The sequence below is a fragment of the Diachasma alloeum genome, unplaced genomic scaffold (genome assembly GCF_001412515.2).
Source record: "Diachasma alloeum isolate Michigan unplaced genomic scaffold, Dall2.0 Dall_scaffold_00913, whole genome shotgun sequence".
In the NCBI taxonomy this organism is placed as follows: Eukaryota; Metazoa; Arthropoda; class Insecta; order Hymenoptera; family Braconidae; genus Diachasma; species Diachasma alloeum.
The window spans coordinates 54,247-73,425 of NW_021681031.1; the positions used below are offsets into that span (position 1 = coordinate 54,247).

Genomic DNA, 19,179 nt, shown 5'->3' on the forward strand with positions numbered 1-19,179 from the left:
AATGAATCACCAGCCAACTGACCATCTCAGCCACGATGAAATTCCAAACCGAGGGACGCCGCTGCGGTATATGCTGCCTTATATAGAAAGGCTTGAACCCCAAGCTGCTCACGATCATGCACGAACTCCAAGTGCGGATCCAAACCATTCATAACGTCACAAGCTAAACCGAGGACTAGACTCTCCTCGGAGCCTCCTCCTCGGAGGTTGCGCGACCATGTGGAACCTCCACACTGAGGAATCCTCGTCCTCCACTCTCCCGCGGAAAATATAATCACGGACTCGAAGAGCGTGGGTGGAAGTTTCTGTGGATATTCATCAGTTTGCGGGTATCTCTGTGCAGCTGCTTCAGTTCACCTCTACTCCATTTGAGAACTCAAAAGGAGTAGAAAAGCACCGAGACAGCGATCATGTTCGACGCAGCGACTTTATTCTTCCCGCAAAGTTCGGATTTCGACACTTTCCGCAGCCGCCGCCGGTATTCTCCGCAAAGAGTCTCCTTGACTGGCTCAGCGTCCACTACGGAACGCTGATTGAAGCCAAGATATCGATATGACTCTTCGGCGCCAAGATGATGTATGACGCTTGTATCCACAATCTGATGATCACCCATCTCGTCACTGACTTAGCCCCTCTTTAGATGGATAACGGCACACTTATCCAACTCAAATCTCATGCCAACTGCACGTGAATACACTGCGACAACGTCAAGCAGAACCTTGAGCTGTCGTTCTCCTGAGGCGAATAACTCCAGATCATCCATGTAAAATACATGGCTAACCTGGTGCCTCCTATCGCCGGGTTTTTCAGCTTGATATCCCCCAATACAACGTAGCGCAACAGAGAGCGGCATTAGTGAGATGCAGAACAGAAGAGGACTCAGGGTGTCCCCCTGGCAAACTTCTCTCCTGAATTGCACCAACCCTGAAGTCAGCTTCTCCTCACCAGATGTTATAGTGAAGCGCGTCTTCCAGAGCGGCGCAAGATCTTTAATGCATCTCACTATGTTGTCTTCTACCGCAAGGCATTCGAGAAGCATAAAAATGAGCTCATGGCTTGTGCTATCAAATGCCTTGCGATAGTCGACCCAAGCCACTGACAGGTTGCAATGGTACTGCAACGAAACGCGCAATACGTAGCGATCGACCAGTAAACCTTCCTTGCAACCTGACAGTCCCCTCTTCACTCCTCGTTGTTCGTGAATCTGCTACCACACTGGCTGTATGTCACGGAGGATACGTACATTCAAGATACCGGTGAAGAGCTTATAAAGGGTATTCAGCCACGTGATCGGCCGATAATTCGCCAGGTCAGTCATGTCTCCCTTCTTCGGGATCAGCACAGTCCTCCCCTCCATCAACCACTCAGGAGCAGACTCACCGCCGTCGAGGAATGCCGTAAATGATGATGATCGGCACCCTCTGCCTCAAGTAACTGGCAGGAAGTCCTGACATAATCCTCGGGATCGGTAGCAAATAGAAGGAGGAAGACGATGCTCTAGCACAGTCGGACTCGATAAGCTGAACTCGCAGTTCGGTCAGAACTCTCGGCCCTTCCAAGGACCAATAGAAAGCCGAGGGAGATGAGACGTCAAATCCGATATTAAAAGGCTCTAAAAGAGCTCGGAACCTAATTGAAATCAATCCGAATATAATTGCAATCAATCCGAAGAAATCGATCCTGAATTCTTTAAGGAGATAGTGGCAAATAAAAGAATTCCTTTGATCCGGAAATCCACAGAAAAAAACAATGGAAATAATATTGATCAATTTAAATTGAATCAGTGTAGCTGTAATTAAATCTCAAATGTATAGAAATTCGATGAATTAGAAGATGGCCCTTAGATAGTATCTCCAGGTAAATGCCCTCAGGGGTGTCCTTAGTATCTGTCTCAGGTCAATAGCCTCTAGTCAATAGCCTTGGACTTTCATCTTCGATGAAATCCAAGATGATAACCTTGATTCTTTTATCTTCAAAATCATGTTTGGATGATGCTCTTTTTATGATGATGATTACTTGAAGGGGTAAGTTTTATTAAATAAAGAAAGCGGAAGGGATTGAATTTTATTTCACGGAAGTGTTCCCAACAAAAATTAATAATAGAAAGTAATTAAACCTTACTCACGAATTTTTAATTACGACAGTCAGGTAAAATTTGCTCTCGTTCAGATCAACGTTCCAGTCTGAATCTAAGTATTGAAGTGAAAATTTTGGGGAGGTTGTTCACGAGTGCAATTCCCCTGTAGTTGGAGGGATCCTCCTTATCTCCTTTCTTGTGGATGATCGTGAGTATGATTTTAGTCCACTGTTTCGGGAGAGTTTCACTTGAGAGTAACTGATTGAATAGCCTGAGAGGAAACTGGAACCAATCCAGTGGAAGCAGTTGGAAGAACTCATTGGAAATCCCGTCAGAGCCAGGGGATTTACCAGACTTGAGCTTCTTCAGGGTGTTCTTCAATTCAGAGGCCGTGATAGCCCCATCGAGCTCAAAGTCGGAGTTCTCATAGATGATGAGGGTGAGGGCAGGCCTGGGTGGATATATCCTCTCGTAGAACTCGTTCCAGATGCCAAGAGAGACTGAAGGTGAACATGCAGGCTTGCAGCAGAAAAACTTTAGCACTCGCCACAACTCACTGGGACGCTTGATGTCATTGAAACACGCCTTGGTCAGTTGAATAAATTCCGCCTCTTTATTCCTGAGGCACTTGGCGTAGGCGGTTGTGCAGTCCTGTCGGATCAGCGCCTCGGTCAAGCTATGATTGTTTTTGGTTGAGATTCTGTTGGCTTTTTTAAGGGCTCTGCAGGGACTGTCGAATCAGGCTTTCTTCTCAGTAGCAGGAGTTTTTGAGAAAGCTGTCCTATGGGGTGGCGCTGTAGGAAGCATACCAGCAAAGTTAGCAGCTTCATTAATGATATCTCTTATCAGTAAATACATGGAGTCAGGGGAGGACACCGGCAGATCGCGCATGGCGAAGCCTTGGGCTAGCATGTGGTTGGAGTACGTTTCCTGCGACGAACTCTGCCACTTAAGGCGAGCCTGGGGGGTATCAGGGAGAATTGGAGGGAGTAATAGGTTAGGAGAGGAAAGAGTAAGGGATTGTACAGTATTGAGCGAGACGCAGACGGGGAAATGGCCAGATCTTGTAGGAGCCTGGAGAATTGAGAGATCGCTAATGAGGCAGATGTCCGTAAATCTAGTCCACACAAGATCAATTACACTCTTTGAGGACTCCTTGAGGTAAGTCCATTTTGCTGGCCTATCACTGGCAGATCTGCCGTTTACGAGGATGAATCCCTGGTTGAGCATGAAATCCAGGAGCTTGGTACCTCTCTTCGTAGTCTGGTTATCAAGAGAAACCATCGCTGCTTCCAAGTTGAAGCCCTGTGCAAGTTCAGCGGGGAGAGGGTAAGCTGTGCCGACTCTACAGTTAAAGTCGCCTCCAATGACCAGTGGAATGTGCGGGAATCTCTCTGTCAGGTCCTCAATCAGTAATCCAAGTTGCGATAGTAGTCCAACAACCTCAACCTTTGGCGCAAAATAAACTGAGATTACGATAATATATTGTCTATTGATAACAGCCTCCACTGCCAGCCACCAGGGAGAGGATGCTAATAAAGTGGATTTGTAGTCCTTTTTAGCAAAGATTACCAGACCATTACTCGCTCTGCCTTTATCTCTGAGCTCAGTTTTTGTGGCAGGGGACCAAAAGCTCTGAAAGTCAGATAAATAGGCTGGAGAGCTTGATGGGATGAAAGTGAGCCAGGTCTCCGAGGCACAAGCGGCACAGGCAGTCTCTAATATTGGGTCATCGCCGACGTTCCTGAAACCATGGAGATTCCAGAAGATGATCTCGGCGGGATGTCCTTGGTCAGTGATTGGGCACGGATGGCTCCTGGAACCAGATGGGTCTGCGCGATGTGACCTGAAACAGCACCATTAGTAGGGGTAGCTTTAGGTAGGATAGACCTGGATGAGCTGACTAGCTGTCATTTGGATTTATCCCAGATAAACGTAACTCCATCAGCCACCTGGCTATGGTACCTGACTTTGACAGAGAGAATCTTTTGTTTGGTGTCCCAAGAATCAAGAGTGATAGTTATAATGCCGGACTTCTGGTTGGGAAAACGACGATAACGAACATCAATAATCGTACCCGGTGTTTGAAGAGTAGACGATATAAATTGGTACGTGTCTCTTGAAATGCGTTTCTAGGGTTGAGCTCAAGTCCTCTGATCACTATGTTGTTACGTTTGATGGTCTGCTGAATCACCTCCAAATTTGCGCTGAGGGAGTCATTGGCAGGAGGAGGAGGTAGGGAGGACTTGGGCTTGAGTTCCTCGACATCCTTTTTCAAGTCAATTAATGTGGCAGTTGTTTCCGCGGAAACAGCAATCTCTCCTGCATCCAGCCTATGCCCAAATTCAACGACCATCTTCCTCAAGGATGGAATACTTGCATCGGATTCGGCCTTATGGCGATTGACTACATTTCTGAGGCTGTCCACATTTTCATCCACCTTATCGATCTTTGTGCTGATCTCGGAAATTTTTGTCATGGTGCCTTCGCAGTGGGAATCGTTGCTCTCTTGCATTTTCACCAGTTTGTCGTTGAGTCCGCACATAAGTTCCTTGAGGTCATCCATGACGATAGGTGAAGAGGAGTTTTCCTCTATCGTAGGCTTGCTGCGGGAGGTAGATGGCAGGGGTTTCAGGCTATGGGGAAAGGGTTAAACAGAGTCGGCTATTTTTCAATGCCTAAAGGAGGTTAGGCGGTGTTTGAGGTGAATTTGAGAGTGAATTTCTGTGGTTCTCGGTAGCTTAGTCGGTAAGAGTGCCCGGCGCGTATCTGGGAGATCCGGGTTAGATTCTCGGCTGGGTGAAGCGGAAATTTTCTCTCTCTAAATTCTAATTCTCTTAGAATTTCTTTTTTTTTATTTTTTATAGGAAGGGATGGAGGGCAGGACTCTGTGGGCAGAGTAGGGTGATCAGGGGATAGGGAGGAAGGCAAAGCAGAAGTGAGAAACAGAAGAGATACGGGGGAGGGAGTGGGTGGTCACATCTGTTGAACTTGGGGGGTGGTAGGTCAGTTTCTTGGACGCTTGAATCACTTTGAGGCTCAGAATCATCAAATTTTTTACTTCTTCCTTTTCTCAAAATGTCTGTGGAGGGAGGATTCTTGACTGCGGTACATGTGGGAGACCGCTGTCGGGCGCCTGCCAGACGATTTTGGGGTGTTGGAAGTAGTGAGTCTTCGGGTTCGTCGAGTCTTAGGGGAAGCTGGAGTGACGGGAACTGCTGAATCGGCCGGTACTCTGAGTACATTCTCATGGAATAAGCCGCTGGATATCACCCACAGATGGAACTAGTTGTCTTGACTGCAGAGCTGCCGAGACTGAGAACGAGGAGGTATACCCTCACCTCACCACCCGAACTGAGCCGCTTAACCTCCAAATTTGATGGGCAGAGAATGCAAGAGAAATTACTTGGAGATACCTGATAAAAAAGTGTAATCTAATACCTCAGCATGCAGCCAGATGGGTCCAGAATCAGAGAGAACAGGAAACAGCGGAAGAGGATTTGTGAAAGTTCACAAAAATTACGAAAAAATAAGCAGAAAGTAACGGTCAACTTGTTAAAATGAGCATTCGCAGCGCCCCCCCAGAGAGAGACAGGGAGGGGAGAGAGAGAGGGAGAGAGAGAGGGAGAGAGAGAGGGACAGAGAGAGGGAGAGAGAGGGAGGGAGAGAGGGAGAGAGAGGGAGGGAGAGGGAGAGAGACGGAGAGAGAGAGATTTCTTTTATTTGTTCTTGGTAGTTTTCTCATAATTCCCCTTCCCACCTCATCACGAGAAAATTTCCCTTACAATTTTTCTACATAGTTGAATCGGTCATGAATTAAAAATAAATTAAAACCGCACTTCATAAGATATTCTTCAAAGTTCCAAATCACTCCATTACGTAGTATGTCCTTTGACCGCTCACGTCTTTGGTCATAACAGTTATTGAATGAATGGAAACCGTGGATGGGAAGATTCTAAAATTGTCAAAGTCATTCCACGGTTAATTTCTAATCTAGGGTCAAATCCTTATATAGCTGAGATGTCAAGGGCCTTCTGGACAATATTATGACAACCTTGTGATCAACTCTCAGCATAGTCGTGGTCCCAAATTTTTCAATTTGATTGCCGAAGAAGTTGTCAACGTTGTTAAATAAATGTGAAGGCGGGTAGGGGTGGGAATATAACACCTTAAAAAAACAAAAGCAAATGATTCTGTAAAAAAACTACGCCAATTAAAAATTTTATTTGATTCTTAGCGGCAAGTAGAAATTTTTGAAACTCAGAAACAAATGAAAAAGAAACCTAAGTCGGGAATGTCGAATGAATAGTCATAGTTCACCATCAGATTTCTATGAGAAAAATAGTTTTAAATCGGATAAGAATTTTCAAAAATTCTATATGAAATAAAAAATTAGTAAACGGAGGATCTTGGAGCGGATGAGGAAATGGAGGATTATATCCTACTGCGATCGTACAGTTGACAAACTCTGCGGTAAGAACGTTGGTCATCCGGATAGTAATTTTTTATGTCGTAAGGAATTTGGACAAAAAAAAATAGAAAATAACCTCCGCGCCACGAATACGTGTTCTCCTTCTACTATTTTATTATTTCATGGAGAATTTTTCAAAATCCTTCTTCGATTCGAAACTATTTTTCTTATAAAAATCGGATTGTGCACTATGACTATTCATTTGATATTCTTGACTTGGCTTTTTTCATTTCTTTGTATTTAAAAAAAAATTTACTTCCCACTAAGAATCAAACAAAACTTTTTCTTGGCACAGTTTTTCTTACCAAAACGTTCGTTTTTGTTTTTTGAGCGAGATTTCATTTTTTTTTCAAAATAAGCCAGGAATCGTTTTTATATCCTGTAGATGTTTCAATTTTCCATCCAATCCAATTCATTTACTTTTCACATGATAGAACATCTTTCCAATTAAAAATCGAAATAGACCAAACAGTTCTACTCCAGATTCATCATTTCCACCGACTTTTAATTATTTATTCAATATTTCCCTTCTTCGTTTGTTTCTTCCATTGAATTTTTCTTTGATTTTCCATGTGAATTGCATTCTTTTGAAATGCATTGATTTCCTTTCAGAAACAGCTGAACAAAATTTCTACGTGATCGAAGTTTTTATAAACATATCTATTATTATACCAAACATAAATCATAACCTCACAAATTAAATATATCTCCGAGATACAAATAGATATATGCCCAGAAAAAATTGCAATTTTCGGCGACAAAATGGAGATAAAACGCAGTATTGGGTTTTAGTGTTAATCTAATAAATCATTCCAAAAATGGGAAAATATTTCCCGTGATTCTGCATAACATGAGCACCTAAGTTTTGCATGCATCCATGGCAACACTTCGACGTTAAATAAGAGGTTCAGATGAGCGCTGCTAACGTTGTAACTTGATTAGAACGCTTTACAACCTGAATTACGAGAATATGAATATTAACCCGTTCCTATGCGCGTATCTCCTTCATTGTTAGTCGAAATTATATTACGTTCGCCCCACTAAAAAGCTCATGGATAATTCATATGATCCCACTCAGGACAGCTTCTCGATTCATCTTCTCGGTCTCATGATATTAAATAGAGATTCATTAGAGGCAGTGGAAGGGGAAGCTCCGTGGTGTATAGATACACGGTACGCTTGACTTGATGATTTGTACAGTCGAAGTCAAAACTTTTCTTGGTCGATACGCTGCCGCGTATCTCAATTGTCAAAGTTATCATAAAGTTAACTTCCCGGCTAAGGGAGAAGCCATGGCTTCTCTGAATAATGCTATGATAACCCTTGAATCAATTCTCGGCACACTCTGGATCCCAAAGATGTCAATTTGATCCCTCAACAAGTTGCAAATACTGTTCAACAAATGGAAGTCGGGAAAAGGTGGATTATAATATCGTCAATGTGACTCTAGAGCAGGGCTAGCCATATTCATAAATTCTAAGTACCGTTAAATTTTGAAGTCGCCAATTCGTTAATATTACACTTAAATTTCCAATTATGCATGTAATCATCAACTTGAATATCCGAATACCGAACTATTTCATTAATCAATAATATAGTTAGGAAGATTGAAGATTATTTGATTAGTCAAAAATCCCTTTTATGTAATTTAGTATTATTTCCTTAATAGAACATTTTGAGTATCAATTATGTTACTATTTTGAAATTTCGATGAGTATATTCAAACTTAAATCAATATAGGTCGGGAATTCTTCTAATATTGATGAATAGAAAGATTGATGGTCGTCCCTGTTCTAGGGTCAAATTTCCGTCTTGAGAAGGTGGTCAATGGTCATTTAAATAATGTAATAACAATTTTGGGATTAACTCTCGACACAGCCTACATTCCAGAGTTTTCAATTCGATTGTTGAACAGATCGTCCGACATTCGGCACCTAACCTTAACTGCGGGTTTCCGTTAACTAAGTCTGTGTTTGTGGAAAAATCACAGAGTTCCAACTGTGGTGTGAATCATTAGGGATGATCTATCAAAAACGTACCGTAAGAATTTTTCCTAAAATCACTCATCACTTTTAAGATAAATCCGTAACGAGGATAAATGTCAGACTCGACTGATATGCAACGGGATCCACCATTATGAATCACCTTGAAGAATTTATAATTTCAGGACCTCCCTACATTCGTTCAATAGGCCCTGTTCGAGCAATTGCTGGGGTAGATACCACGATCGCATGCCCTTACTCTGGTTACCCAATAACATCAGTGAAATGGTCAAGAGGTGGCATGGAACTACCATTAGACATGCGTCATCGTGTTGATAATGAGGGCTATCTGACAATCACTACTGTCGATCCAGATGATGCAGGAACCTACACGTGCACTGTGAGGGCCAGTACCGGAGAAACTGCCAGTCGAGACATAAAACTCACAGTCAGCAGTGAGTGGCACTCAGGCATTAAAATTTTTTTTCTTATTTTCTCTTTAACAGGTATTGGGTGGAGGTCCGAAAATACCAAGAAAATCCTGAAAAAATTAAGGTTTATATTCTAGGTTTTGAATATTTCGAATTAATCCAGGAAGTTTCAAATATCTGATGAACACCGTTTATGAAATAATTCAATAGTAATGTTTGATCATCAATAAAATCAACGGAATAAAGATGCGTTTTTTAGATACGAAATTTTATGAAATTTCTTACGTTTCTCGAAGTGTTCAACTAAAGTTTTCGGTGAATTGCACCAGGTATGAATCTGTTCAGATGAGGATGTCATAAAGATACAGCACTTTGATATTGCATTTGTCATAAAAATTTATGTAAGGGGCTGTCTATATATTACGTAAGATGATTCCTAGCCATTTTTGACCGCGTGTGTGTGGTTTCTGCCATGGGGAAAAATGCAATTTACGCATAGAGTGCAAGGGTCGGTCAGTTTATTCGGTGGCAACAGACCACTAGCCGCTAGGAGTTCTGGTTCAATTGGCTCGGGTAGAATACTCGTGACCACAACCGACTAAAAAACTGACCCCTCTAAACCTGGCCTTTGGAAATCGCCCGTGGGACCGCCGCTTAGCATTGCTTCGTAAGGGGCAGATATCAGCTGTAGTTCTTCCTTTGTCTGAGGAGTCTCCCGTACTCTCCCATCCTCACCTAGATGAAGTGGGCGAGTTTTGGTTCTTTCCTTCCTTCTCCTTTTCGCACCTCTCCTCTTCGTCGTGACGAAGGACTTTGGGGACTTCTTTCGCAAAGGTTCTCGTTGTCTCCCACACTGTCTCTGATGAAAGCATTACCTCTGTGGGTGCTTTAACTTGTCGGCCCAGTAGGAAATGCTATACATGAGAACCGATGTGACGTCGTATGACAGGAGCGCTTTCCTCTTCTGTTTCGAGCCACATACGTTGCGCATAAGTCGTGATAGGAGCGCCCCGACTGCAGAGGCCTTCTTACCAGCATGGTCCCCTTGCTGCTTGAAACTAAGGCGTGAGTCAATCATTACTCCTAAATACCGACTGAACGTCTGGGAAGTGATTACATGCTCGCCGGATCGCAGGGTGATGGTCTCGAGCTTTTTCCCGCTGATGATCAACACCACGTCCGTCTTCTGTTCCACAAGACCAACTGAGTCTATTCACTGAAGAATCTTCGTGAATACCACGTCGAAGAGATTGTCGATGTCCTCTAGGTATTTCGCAGCGATGACGAGCGCGGCATCATCAGCGAAAGCTACCGGCGTCACTGATTTTGGCAGCACGAGTTTGAGAAGCCCATCATACATGATATTCCAAAGGAGAGGCCCAAGTACTGAGTCATCAGGCACTCCCCACGTTACCCGATGCTTGTGAGGGCCTTTCTCTGTATCGTACTTCAGGACACTGTCGGTGAAGTAGTCGCCAACCATTCTCGATAGATATCCTGGGATATTCCTCTCTGTTGAGGCTACCATGATGCGGTCCCACCTGGAAGAATTGAAAGCGTGTTTAATGTCCAGCGTTGCCACCAGATAGTACTGATTGTCTCTGCCTTCCATCTTTCGCCAGCAATCGTGTTCCGCGCGATTCTGACCACAAAGTCAATGGCGTCGATCGTCGAGGGCCGTTGTGGAAACCGAACTGCTTGTCTGATGGTTCTTTCAGATATGTCCTCGATCCTGCCGTGCATAATCTGTGCCAAAAATTTTCCGGCCGTGTCAAGCAGGCAGAGCGGACGATAGGATGATGTTTCGTCAGACGGTTTTTTCCCCTTAGGGAGAAGCACCAACTCTTGCTGTTTCCACTTTGCAGCGGAGAGACCCTTCTGAAGACACGTGTTGTACATGTGCAGAAACATTTCTGCCACTGCATTGATCGCTGTTTTAAGTGCGACGTTGGGGATCCCGTCCTACCCTGGGGTCTTCGTGTTTTCCACTTTCGCGTATGCTGTTTTCAATTCCTTGGCTGTCCCAAACTGAACAGCTTCCTTCGTATCTTGCTCAATCTGATGATCACTGTCGGGTTGCTGCGGGAACAGCTCCGTAATGATCTTGCCCAATAACTGTGGACATGTGATCGGAGGCATGAGTTGAATCTTCAGCCGGCATGGGCCGATTCCTCACGGATCATATTCGATTTCTTCCAGAAGCTCATCCCAGCTTTGGTCCTGGTTCTACTTGATGGCCTTGACTAACCGCCGCGGTGCTATCTTGTGATTCGCCTCCAATTCTTTGAAGTTTGGCTTCTTTCTGCCACGCTGGTTCAGCCTCCCCGTCCGGATGCACTCCTTACGGAGAGAGGCCACAATGTCATTCCACCAACATATTGGCGGACGCCGGTCGATGCATCGATTCCGGGGCATAGTGGAGTCACAAACCCTGGTAACCCATCGCATCACCGCATATACGATTTCTGTCACGCTGCCCTTTCCAATCGATTTGTCATCCAGAGCTTCTCGAAATAGCTCTGTGTCAAAAATATTGGTCTTCCATCCAAGGAAGATTGTTTTCTTCCGTACCGATTCAGTAGAAAATGAACCGATGATCGCTGTAGTTATAGGGATGGGTCACCGTCCAGAAATTTTTCACTCTCCTTAGACTGCCGCTAATGAATGTGAGGTCTGCGATGAAGTTGTTCTCACTCTTCACATGGGATGGTTTTCTCCCGCTGTTTAATAGAACAGTATCCAAACAAGACATCGTCTCAGGCAGGGCTCGAATCCTTGCATTAATCTTCTTGCCTCCCTCACTCCATTGCACAGGCGTCGAATGCTCCCGCGGCAGCGACGAGAAAGTGCTTCTTCGCGTCCTTGAGACAGTACATCTAGTCCATCAGTCTTCCAGTCCATCGAGGCAATCGGTGAACTCATCGAGAGTCAAATCAGGCGGAGTATACCAGGTATGTTTTTGTAAAAAAACTGGGCCAAGAAAAAGTTTTGTTTGATTCCTACTGGGAAATCGAAGTTTTTGAAAAATACATAGAAATAAAAAAGGAAGCCAAGTTAGGAATTTCGAATAAATGGAGATAGTGCCCATTCAGGTTTCTTTAAGAAAAATAGTTCTCAATGGAATAAGTATTCTGAAAAAATTCTCCATGAAATAAAAAATCAGTAGGAGCAGGACCAACGTCCTTAGCGCGGATCAAAGAATGGAGGAATAGATTGATACAGACAGTGAATTGAAAAAGTCCGCGCCAAGAACGTTGGTCCTGCTCCTACTGATTTTTTATTTCATGGAGAATTTTTTTAGAATACTTATTCCATCGAGAACTATTTTTCTTATAGAAACCTCAATGTGCACTATCACCATTTATTCAAAATTCCTAACTTGGCTTCCTTTTTTATTTATATGTATTTTTCAAAAACTTCGACTTTCCAGTAGGAATCAAACAACACTTTTTCTTGGCCCAGTTTGTTTACAAAAACATTTGTTCTTGTGTTTTTAGACAGATTTCATTATTTTTTTCAAAATAAGCAAGGACTGTTTTTACATCCGGTGAAATTTGTTCTTTTCAATTCAATTTAACTGATTCATTGTTCATAACATTTTTTGAATCAACATTTGATGGGAAATAAACAGATTCCAGATTTATTCTCTCCACCGAATTTCCAATTTTAATCATCTATTAATAATTTTCTGACTTGATTTGGTTCCTCGTTCAATTTTTGCTCTGATGATTCCTATATGGGTTGTATTTTGTGGAGGGACGAATTGATTTCCTTATAGAAATAGTCGAACAAAATGTTCACAAAAAATTCTTCTTGAAAACATCTGTTTTTTTTTGTTTTTAAAAATAGTAGGGAAACATTAGGTGGAATGGACTCTTCTGACTTCTTGTTTCAATATTTATAACCAAGGAATTTATCGATTGAGCTCAGTCTAAGCTTATTACAAAGGGGCTGACTGTACTTCAATTTTTAAAAAAAAATCTATTTCGTCAACACTTCAATAAGACATCAACATAATGGAAAGGGTTCAAAGTGTCCATTTAATCCCACCGTCTCCTACTAATTTTTCCTAAATAATCACAAAATTGTTCGCATTTCACTGTCACTTAATTTAGTGAATTTTTTTCCACGGAATGAAAACATTTTCTGTTACACTCGGAGAAAAATAAATATTTTCTTTTCGAATTTAACTATTCACGGACATTTAATACTTGATCACACACTATTTTCGACACATCTCTCTTTTGTCACATTCCAAACATAAACCGATAACCTCACAAAGAGTGCATGAACTACCTTTATGTCCGAGGTCCGCATATGAATATAGATATGGCGGGATGAAATTCGAATTTTCGACGAGAGAAAACAAAATAGAACACCGAGTCGATTTTCCCTTTCATTCTAATAAGTGATTTAACGTGAAGAAGAACATTTTCTGTGGTTCTCCATAACAACATCACAACCCACATTCAAACGAACTGGTGGCAATACTTCAACGTTGGATATGAAGCTCAGTTAGACCGGCGCTGCCAACGTTACAATTTGATTCTCACACTTTATAATGTGAATCGCGAGAATGTGAATATCAACTCGTTGCGCTTATCTTTTTTACTGTTAATCCAAAAAATACCATAGTTACATCGTTGAAAAGCTCATAGGCGATTTATATAATGTAACTAACGACACTTTCCCGATTTGTCGTCCGGTTTTCATTATACCGAATGTAAATCATTTAGAGGTAGTGGAGGGGGAAGTTCTGTCGTGTATAGTTACGCGGTACTCTCGACCTGATGTTTTGCTCAGTCGGTCAAACCTGATGTTTTGCTCAGTCGGTTAAAACTTTTCTTGGCCGATACGCTACCGCCTATCTCGATAGAAGTGGATGTTCTTCAGCTTAGCTCTCACGAAGCCCTTCTCAGTTCTATCAACGACGTCCTGGAACCAGAAATTACTGCAAGACCAGATGACCGCTTTTTTCGTTAGATCTGAGACCCAAGGTTGCGTACAGAGTTTTCTGTATGTGTAACTCGTATGCGGCCTCGCAGAAATTGAAGTGTTGATGCAGGATTTTCATCAATGCCTGTCAATGTTTGTATCAGGATTCTCATCAATACTTATAAGCAGCACACTGACTGTTGTCAGCTATGTGGCCACAGTCTTTTCCCTCAACTTTCTTGATGCAGAGGGCGCAACGAAGGTTTTTCTTGCATATCTTCATCATGTGACTATCTTCAGCGCATTTGATGCAGTGCTTGGACCGGTCGATCTCGCTCTTGCACTTCGAAGGAATATGTCCAAAGTGCCAACATTTGAAGCACTTAAGGGTCTTCTAACCTCTTTGACGCGGCATTTGACCCCTCCAATGCGGATCTTCCCTCCCACGCTAATGACTTTTTTTGTGCTTGTCGCAGGAAGTCTAAAAGCGGCGATCTGGGTTTCACGGTACGCTTGGCGCCGACAACCGCATCCACTGCTATCCTATCTTCCCGAACTGCTTTCCTGAGCGAATCTGCAACTTCCTCTTTGGTGGCCATCTGCTCGATATCCTTGATTTCAAAGTCGACTTCCTGCATCGTATTCACAACGTCTGCTTCCTCTTTGAGGACATTGGTCATCAATGTGTATTGCTTGCCACCAGTGTGTGTTGAGCTCTTCTCTTCTTTTGCACGGATTATCAGCGCATTTGCGAAGGTGTGTCGCTCCCTCTATTTCACAGGCCACCTCTTTCTCTTTTTCACTTTTTTCCTCGCCTCGACCAGCTGCCACGCTCTGTTGCGGTTGTTCATTGTGTTGGCCCTCGGTGGAGACATCTCGGTTTCTCATCATTTTGTCTCCGTTTGCTTCTGCTGAGGCCGGGATCCGCTTCTATCGCTTCGTCCGAATCCTCCTCGACTTCGGCCTGAGCGTTTTTCGATTTTTGCGCTCCTTGATTTCCCGTGGGGCTTTTCTCGAACCCCTCCTAGCTAGTGATGATAAGTTCTGCGCAATCCTATTCGTTATCGATTGGTTATGTCCCACGACCTGCGTCGTTTTCGAGAGTTCCTCGTGCAGCATCCTTTTAAATGATTCGCAGATATTCTTGACAAATAAAAGCGTCACATTTGTCTTGCCTTCCAGATGTCTTTCCATGACGATAAGCAGCTTCCTATGGTGATTGCACATCTTTTGTTTCCTCACCAGTACATTGCTTTGTCCTTTTTGTATTCCACTTGTAGCATTCTGGGCCAAGTGGTCAACCACATATACGTCGATTGGTGGGTTTCTAGTAATGATTTGATCGTCTCACAATCCATGAAGCCAGCATCAGCCACCGGAGTTTGCACGCGATCGGAACTGATGGCGGGATTTACCTATTCAAGGATGCCCACATGCAAATCTTGTTTATTGTCATTACGTTCAACGTGGTATTTTTACATTGTAGGCTATTATAGGGAGCCCACCCTGTACACTTCTTTTGGTCAGCGGGAGTTAGATTACTTGGCTGCAGTCCACTGGGTCAGCAAGTTGGCCCAGTGAGAACACCCCCATGCGCTGTTAGAGTCGGGTTTCTGCCTCATGATGTTACTATCAGGACATCATGACCACATGTGTGTGTGTGTGTATGTTCATTTTTTTTCTTCCGAGGTCTTGGAGCAAATGTACCTAACCGCACGATAGTAGACAGTAAAATGGCGGTTACTGCCACACCCTGTGTGGGGCCCTCACCCACTAAACCACTTGACCCCGGAGATTCGTCGACCTTACTTTCCCTCGCGATACCACCGTTAAGTATTACTGCGCGAGGGAGGTCTCAGCTGTTTGCTCTTCCACCATGACTTCATTCAATGTACGTCCCCCTGCCCCACTGAGATGTTGTGTGTGGGTAGGAGGTTCCAATGAATTCCTCAGCTATTCTGCAGCTCTGCACTTGCGTTCCTGCTTTCTAAGCTCCTTCATAACGCTGGCCGCGAAGCTACTCATTGCGTCCCAGGCCGCCTGTGATGACAGCAAAGCATCCATCACATTCTCAGGCAACACCCGCCTTCCCAGTGTAGACTCCCCGGTACTCCAGATCTCGCTGACGCGTGGGCATGTGAAAAACACGTGCTCCGCATCCTCATCCACTCCTATGCAGGTCAGGAACTCCGGGGAATCCTCATGTTTGAATTTATGGAGATATTCCCGGAAGCACCCATGTTCTGTAAGCATCTGTGTCAAGTAGTAGTTGACCTGTCCATGGTTTCTATCTACCCAGGCGTCCACCTGTGGAATTAGGCGATGAGTCCACCGTCTTTTGGTTGAGGCGTCCCACAGCAACTGCCATTGATGAATGTTACACCTGTTACACCTCTCCTCCGTTCTTAAATCTTCTGAGCTCAGTGATCCTTTCCGCCGGTAAAGTGATCTTCGTTCTTCGGCTAACACTTCAATGAGCAGCATCCCGGCGATGACACACATCGCATCCTCAGACACTGTGCGATATATGCTGGTAACTCTAAGGGCACTCAGCCGGTCGACGGGTCCCACTTTTCGCCGTGATTCCTGCCTCTGTAGTGCGTCAGCCCAGATAGCAATGCCATATGTGAGGACTGACGTGACCACTGATGACAGTAGGGCTCTTCTTCTCTGCTTCGGGCCTCCCCCGTTGGGCATGAGACGGTCTAGGACGGTTCTGACTGCAGATGCCTTGATTCCTATGTGCTCTGCTTCTTACTTAAAATTGGGTCGGTTATCAATCATTACCGCTAGGTACCGCAGGTACGGTTGGGACGTGAGTTCATGATCCCCGACTCGCAGGGTGATCGTCTCTACCTGCTTTCTGCTGGTGACGAGTACGGCCTCCGTCTTGTATTCTGCCAGCTTCAGGCCAACTGCATACATCCATCGACGGATCTTCTCGAAGGTCATGTCGAATATGAAGTGGATCTCCTCCAAGTGTTTCGCCACAATGACTGCAGCTACGTCGTCTGCAAATGGCACGAATCTCGCCCCTCCTGGCAGTGCTAGTTTCAGCAATCCATCGTACATGATATTCCACAATAGGGGTCCCAACACCGAACCTTGAGCAACTCCTCCATTGACTCCGTACTCTTTAGGACCGATCTCCGTGTCGTACTTGAGGACTCTGTCAGTGAAGTGGCTAGCTACTTCCTCCGGAAGTATCCTGGTACTGTCATTCTCGACAAAGCCTTCATAATGCAATCTCATTTAGCTGAGTTGAAGGCGTTCTTTATGTCCAGTGTCGCCACTAAACAATACTTCTTCGTATCTCCTTTCCATCGTGTGGTCGAAATCACCTCCTTGGGGGTGTTAACTACAAAGTCAATGGCGTCTAGAGTGCAGCGACCTCGCCGGAAGCCATAGTGGTTACCAGCCAGTAGTGGCTCTACTGCTTCTTCTATCCTTTAGTGCATGATGCGCTCCAAGATTTTTCCTGACGTGTCTAGCATGTAGAGTCGACGATATGATGAGGGTTTGTCCGGTGACTTCTTTTCCTTGCGGAGAAGCACAAGCCTCTGTTGCTTCCACATGCCCGGGAAGGTGCCCTCTGTTAAGCACTCGTTGTAGACGTCCAAGAACAGATTTGGAATCGCATGAATAGCTGATTCAATACGATACTGGGAATTCCATCAAAACCAGACGCCTTGGTGTTACCCACTCTGTTGCAGGCTTCCATCAATTCTTCTTTGGTGATTAGTGGGACCATTATCTCTTTTTCCTGTTCGCTAGTCCAGTGAAGCTCTGGTTGTTGCGGGAACAACACCGTGACAATTCTCTCTATTATCACGGGGCACGTAGGCGCTGACATTGGTTGACATTTGAGTCGCATCATCACCACCTTATACGGTCTCCCCCATGGATTACCTTCCACCTCATTAAGGAGCTCACTCCAGGATTGCTTCTTATTGTTTTTGATCACTTTGTTGAGTTTCCGGCGTGCTTTCTTATATTGCATTTCCAACTCCTCAAAGTTTGGCTTCTTACGGCCACGCTGAGATAATCTTCTGGCTGCGCTACACTGATTCCGTAGGACGGCGATCGTGTCATGCCACCAATACACCGGTGGATGCAGGTGTGTGGTACGCTTCCTGGACATGGTGGCATCGCAGGCTTCTGTCAGTCTCTTCATGATGTTATCTGCCTTTTCAGTAGCATTGCTGCCACTGATCGGGCGGTCGTCCAGTGCTATCGAATAAGAGCTAGGAACGAAACTGCTCACTCTCCAGCCAATGCAGTTGGTCTTCTTAGGCGTCATAGTGACTCTGGCGAGTACGCACCTCCCAGAGTATCGCAGGGTGATTAGTTGCTGTGTAGACATCCGCTACTCTCCATGAGCAGTTCCCCTTTGCAAGGGTGCTGCTCTCTAAGGTAGGGTCTACAATCGAGCTCGTCTCTCTCCTCATAAAAGTGTGTTCATCGCCGCTTTTCATCAGAACAACATCCAACGCTGACACGGCTTCCAGTACAGCTTGCCCTCTGGTGTTCATCTCCTTACTCCCCCAGTCGACTGCCCAAGCGTTGAAGTTCACGGCTATTGCCACGGGAAAGTGCTGCTACGCATCCTGACTCAGTCTATCCAGGCAATCTGTGAACTTATCAGTAGCAAGGCTCGGTGGAGCGTAGCTGCTGTAGAAATAGATTTCATCAAGCCTAGCCCTCACAAAGCCATTCTGTATGTTATCACTAAGGCCGGAGACTTCATTTCCGAAAACGGCTATTATCAGAAGTTGGCTCCAAATAGGTGATTGAAGTGAGCGACAAGTAGGGTTGGGAAGAAATTGAAACATTGATGTTGGAATTTGTGATAATTCATTGATTGGAGGGTTATTTTGTTGACGGAGTGAGGAAAAGCGTCTGAACGTGAATTGGGTGTTTTGAAGAGGATCAATGGGAGATCTCGGTGATTTCTTAGGGTTAACTTACCAGGAGAGCTATCGGGTTCTTTCAAAAGGGGATTAATGGAGGCCATGGTCGAGGGGAGATCTTGGGGGTCAGGTCCCAGGACAGCCCTCTGGGTCTTTTAAGGGAGGGGGGGGGTCAATAGAGGGTATGGGCGAGGGGAGATCTCGGGAGTTTTTTGGGGCGTATCTCTATAGTGGAGCTCTCAGGGTATTTCTAAGGGTGAAGGAGAGAGGGGGGGTGGTTAATGGGGGGTATGGTCAAGGGGAGATCGTGGAGGTTCTTTGGGGATAACTCGGCAGCCCAGTTCTGCGGATCTATAGAGGGGGCGGGGGAGGT

The 19,179-nt window shown here is 44.6% G+C and overlaps 1 protein-coding gene across 1 annotated transcript in view; it reads left to right on the forward strand.

Annotated features, from left to right (window-relative positions):
- The window catches only part of LOC107045299 (Down syndrome cell adhesion molecule-like protein Dscam2), a 29,960-nt gene that overhangs the window by 6,491 nt on the left and 4,290 nt on the right, over window positions 1–19,179 (forward strand). Inside the window, exon 3 of the mRNA XM_015267513.1 lies at window positions 8,716–8,985. Coding sequence (XP_015122999.1) covers window positions 8,716–8,985 — 270 coding nt within the window. The remainder of the gene's footprint in view (window positions 1–8,715; window positions 8,986–19,179) is intronic.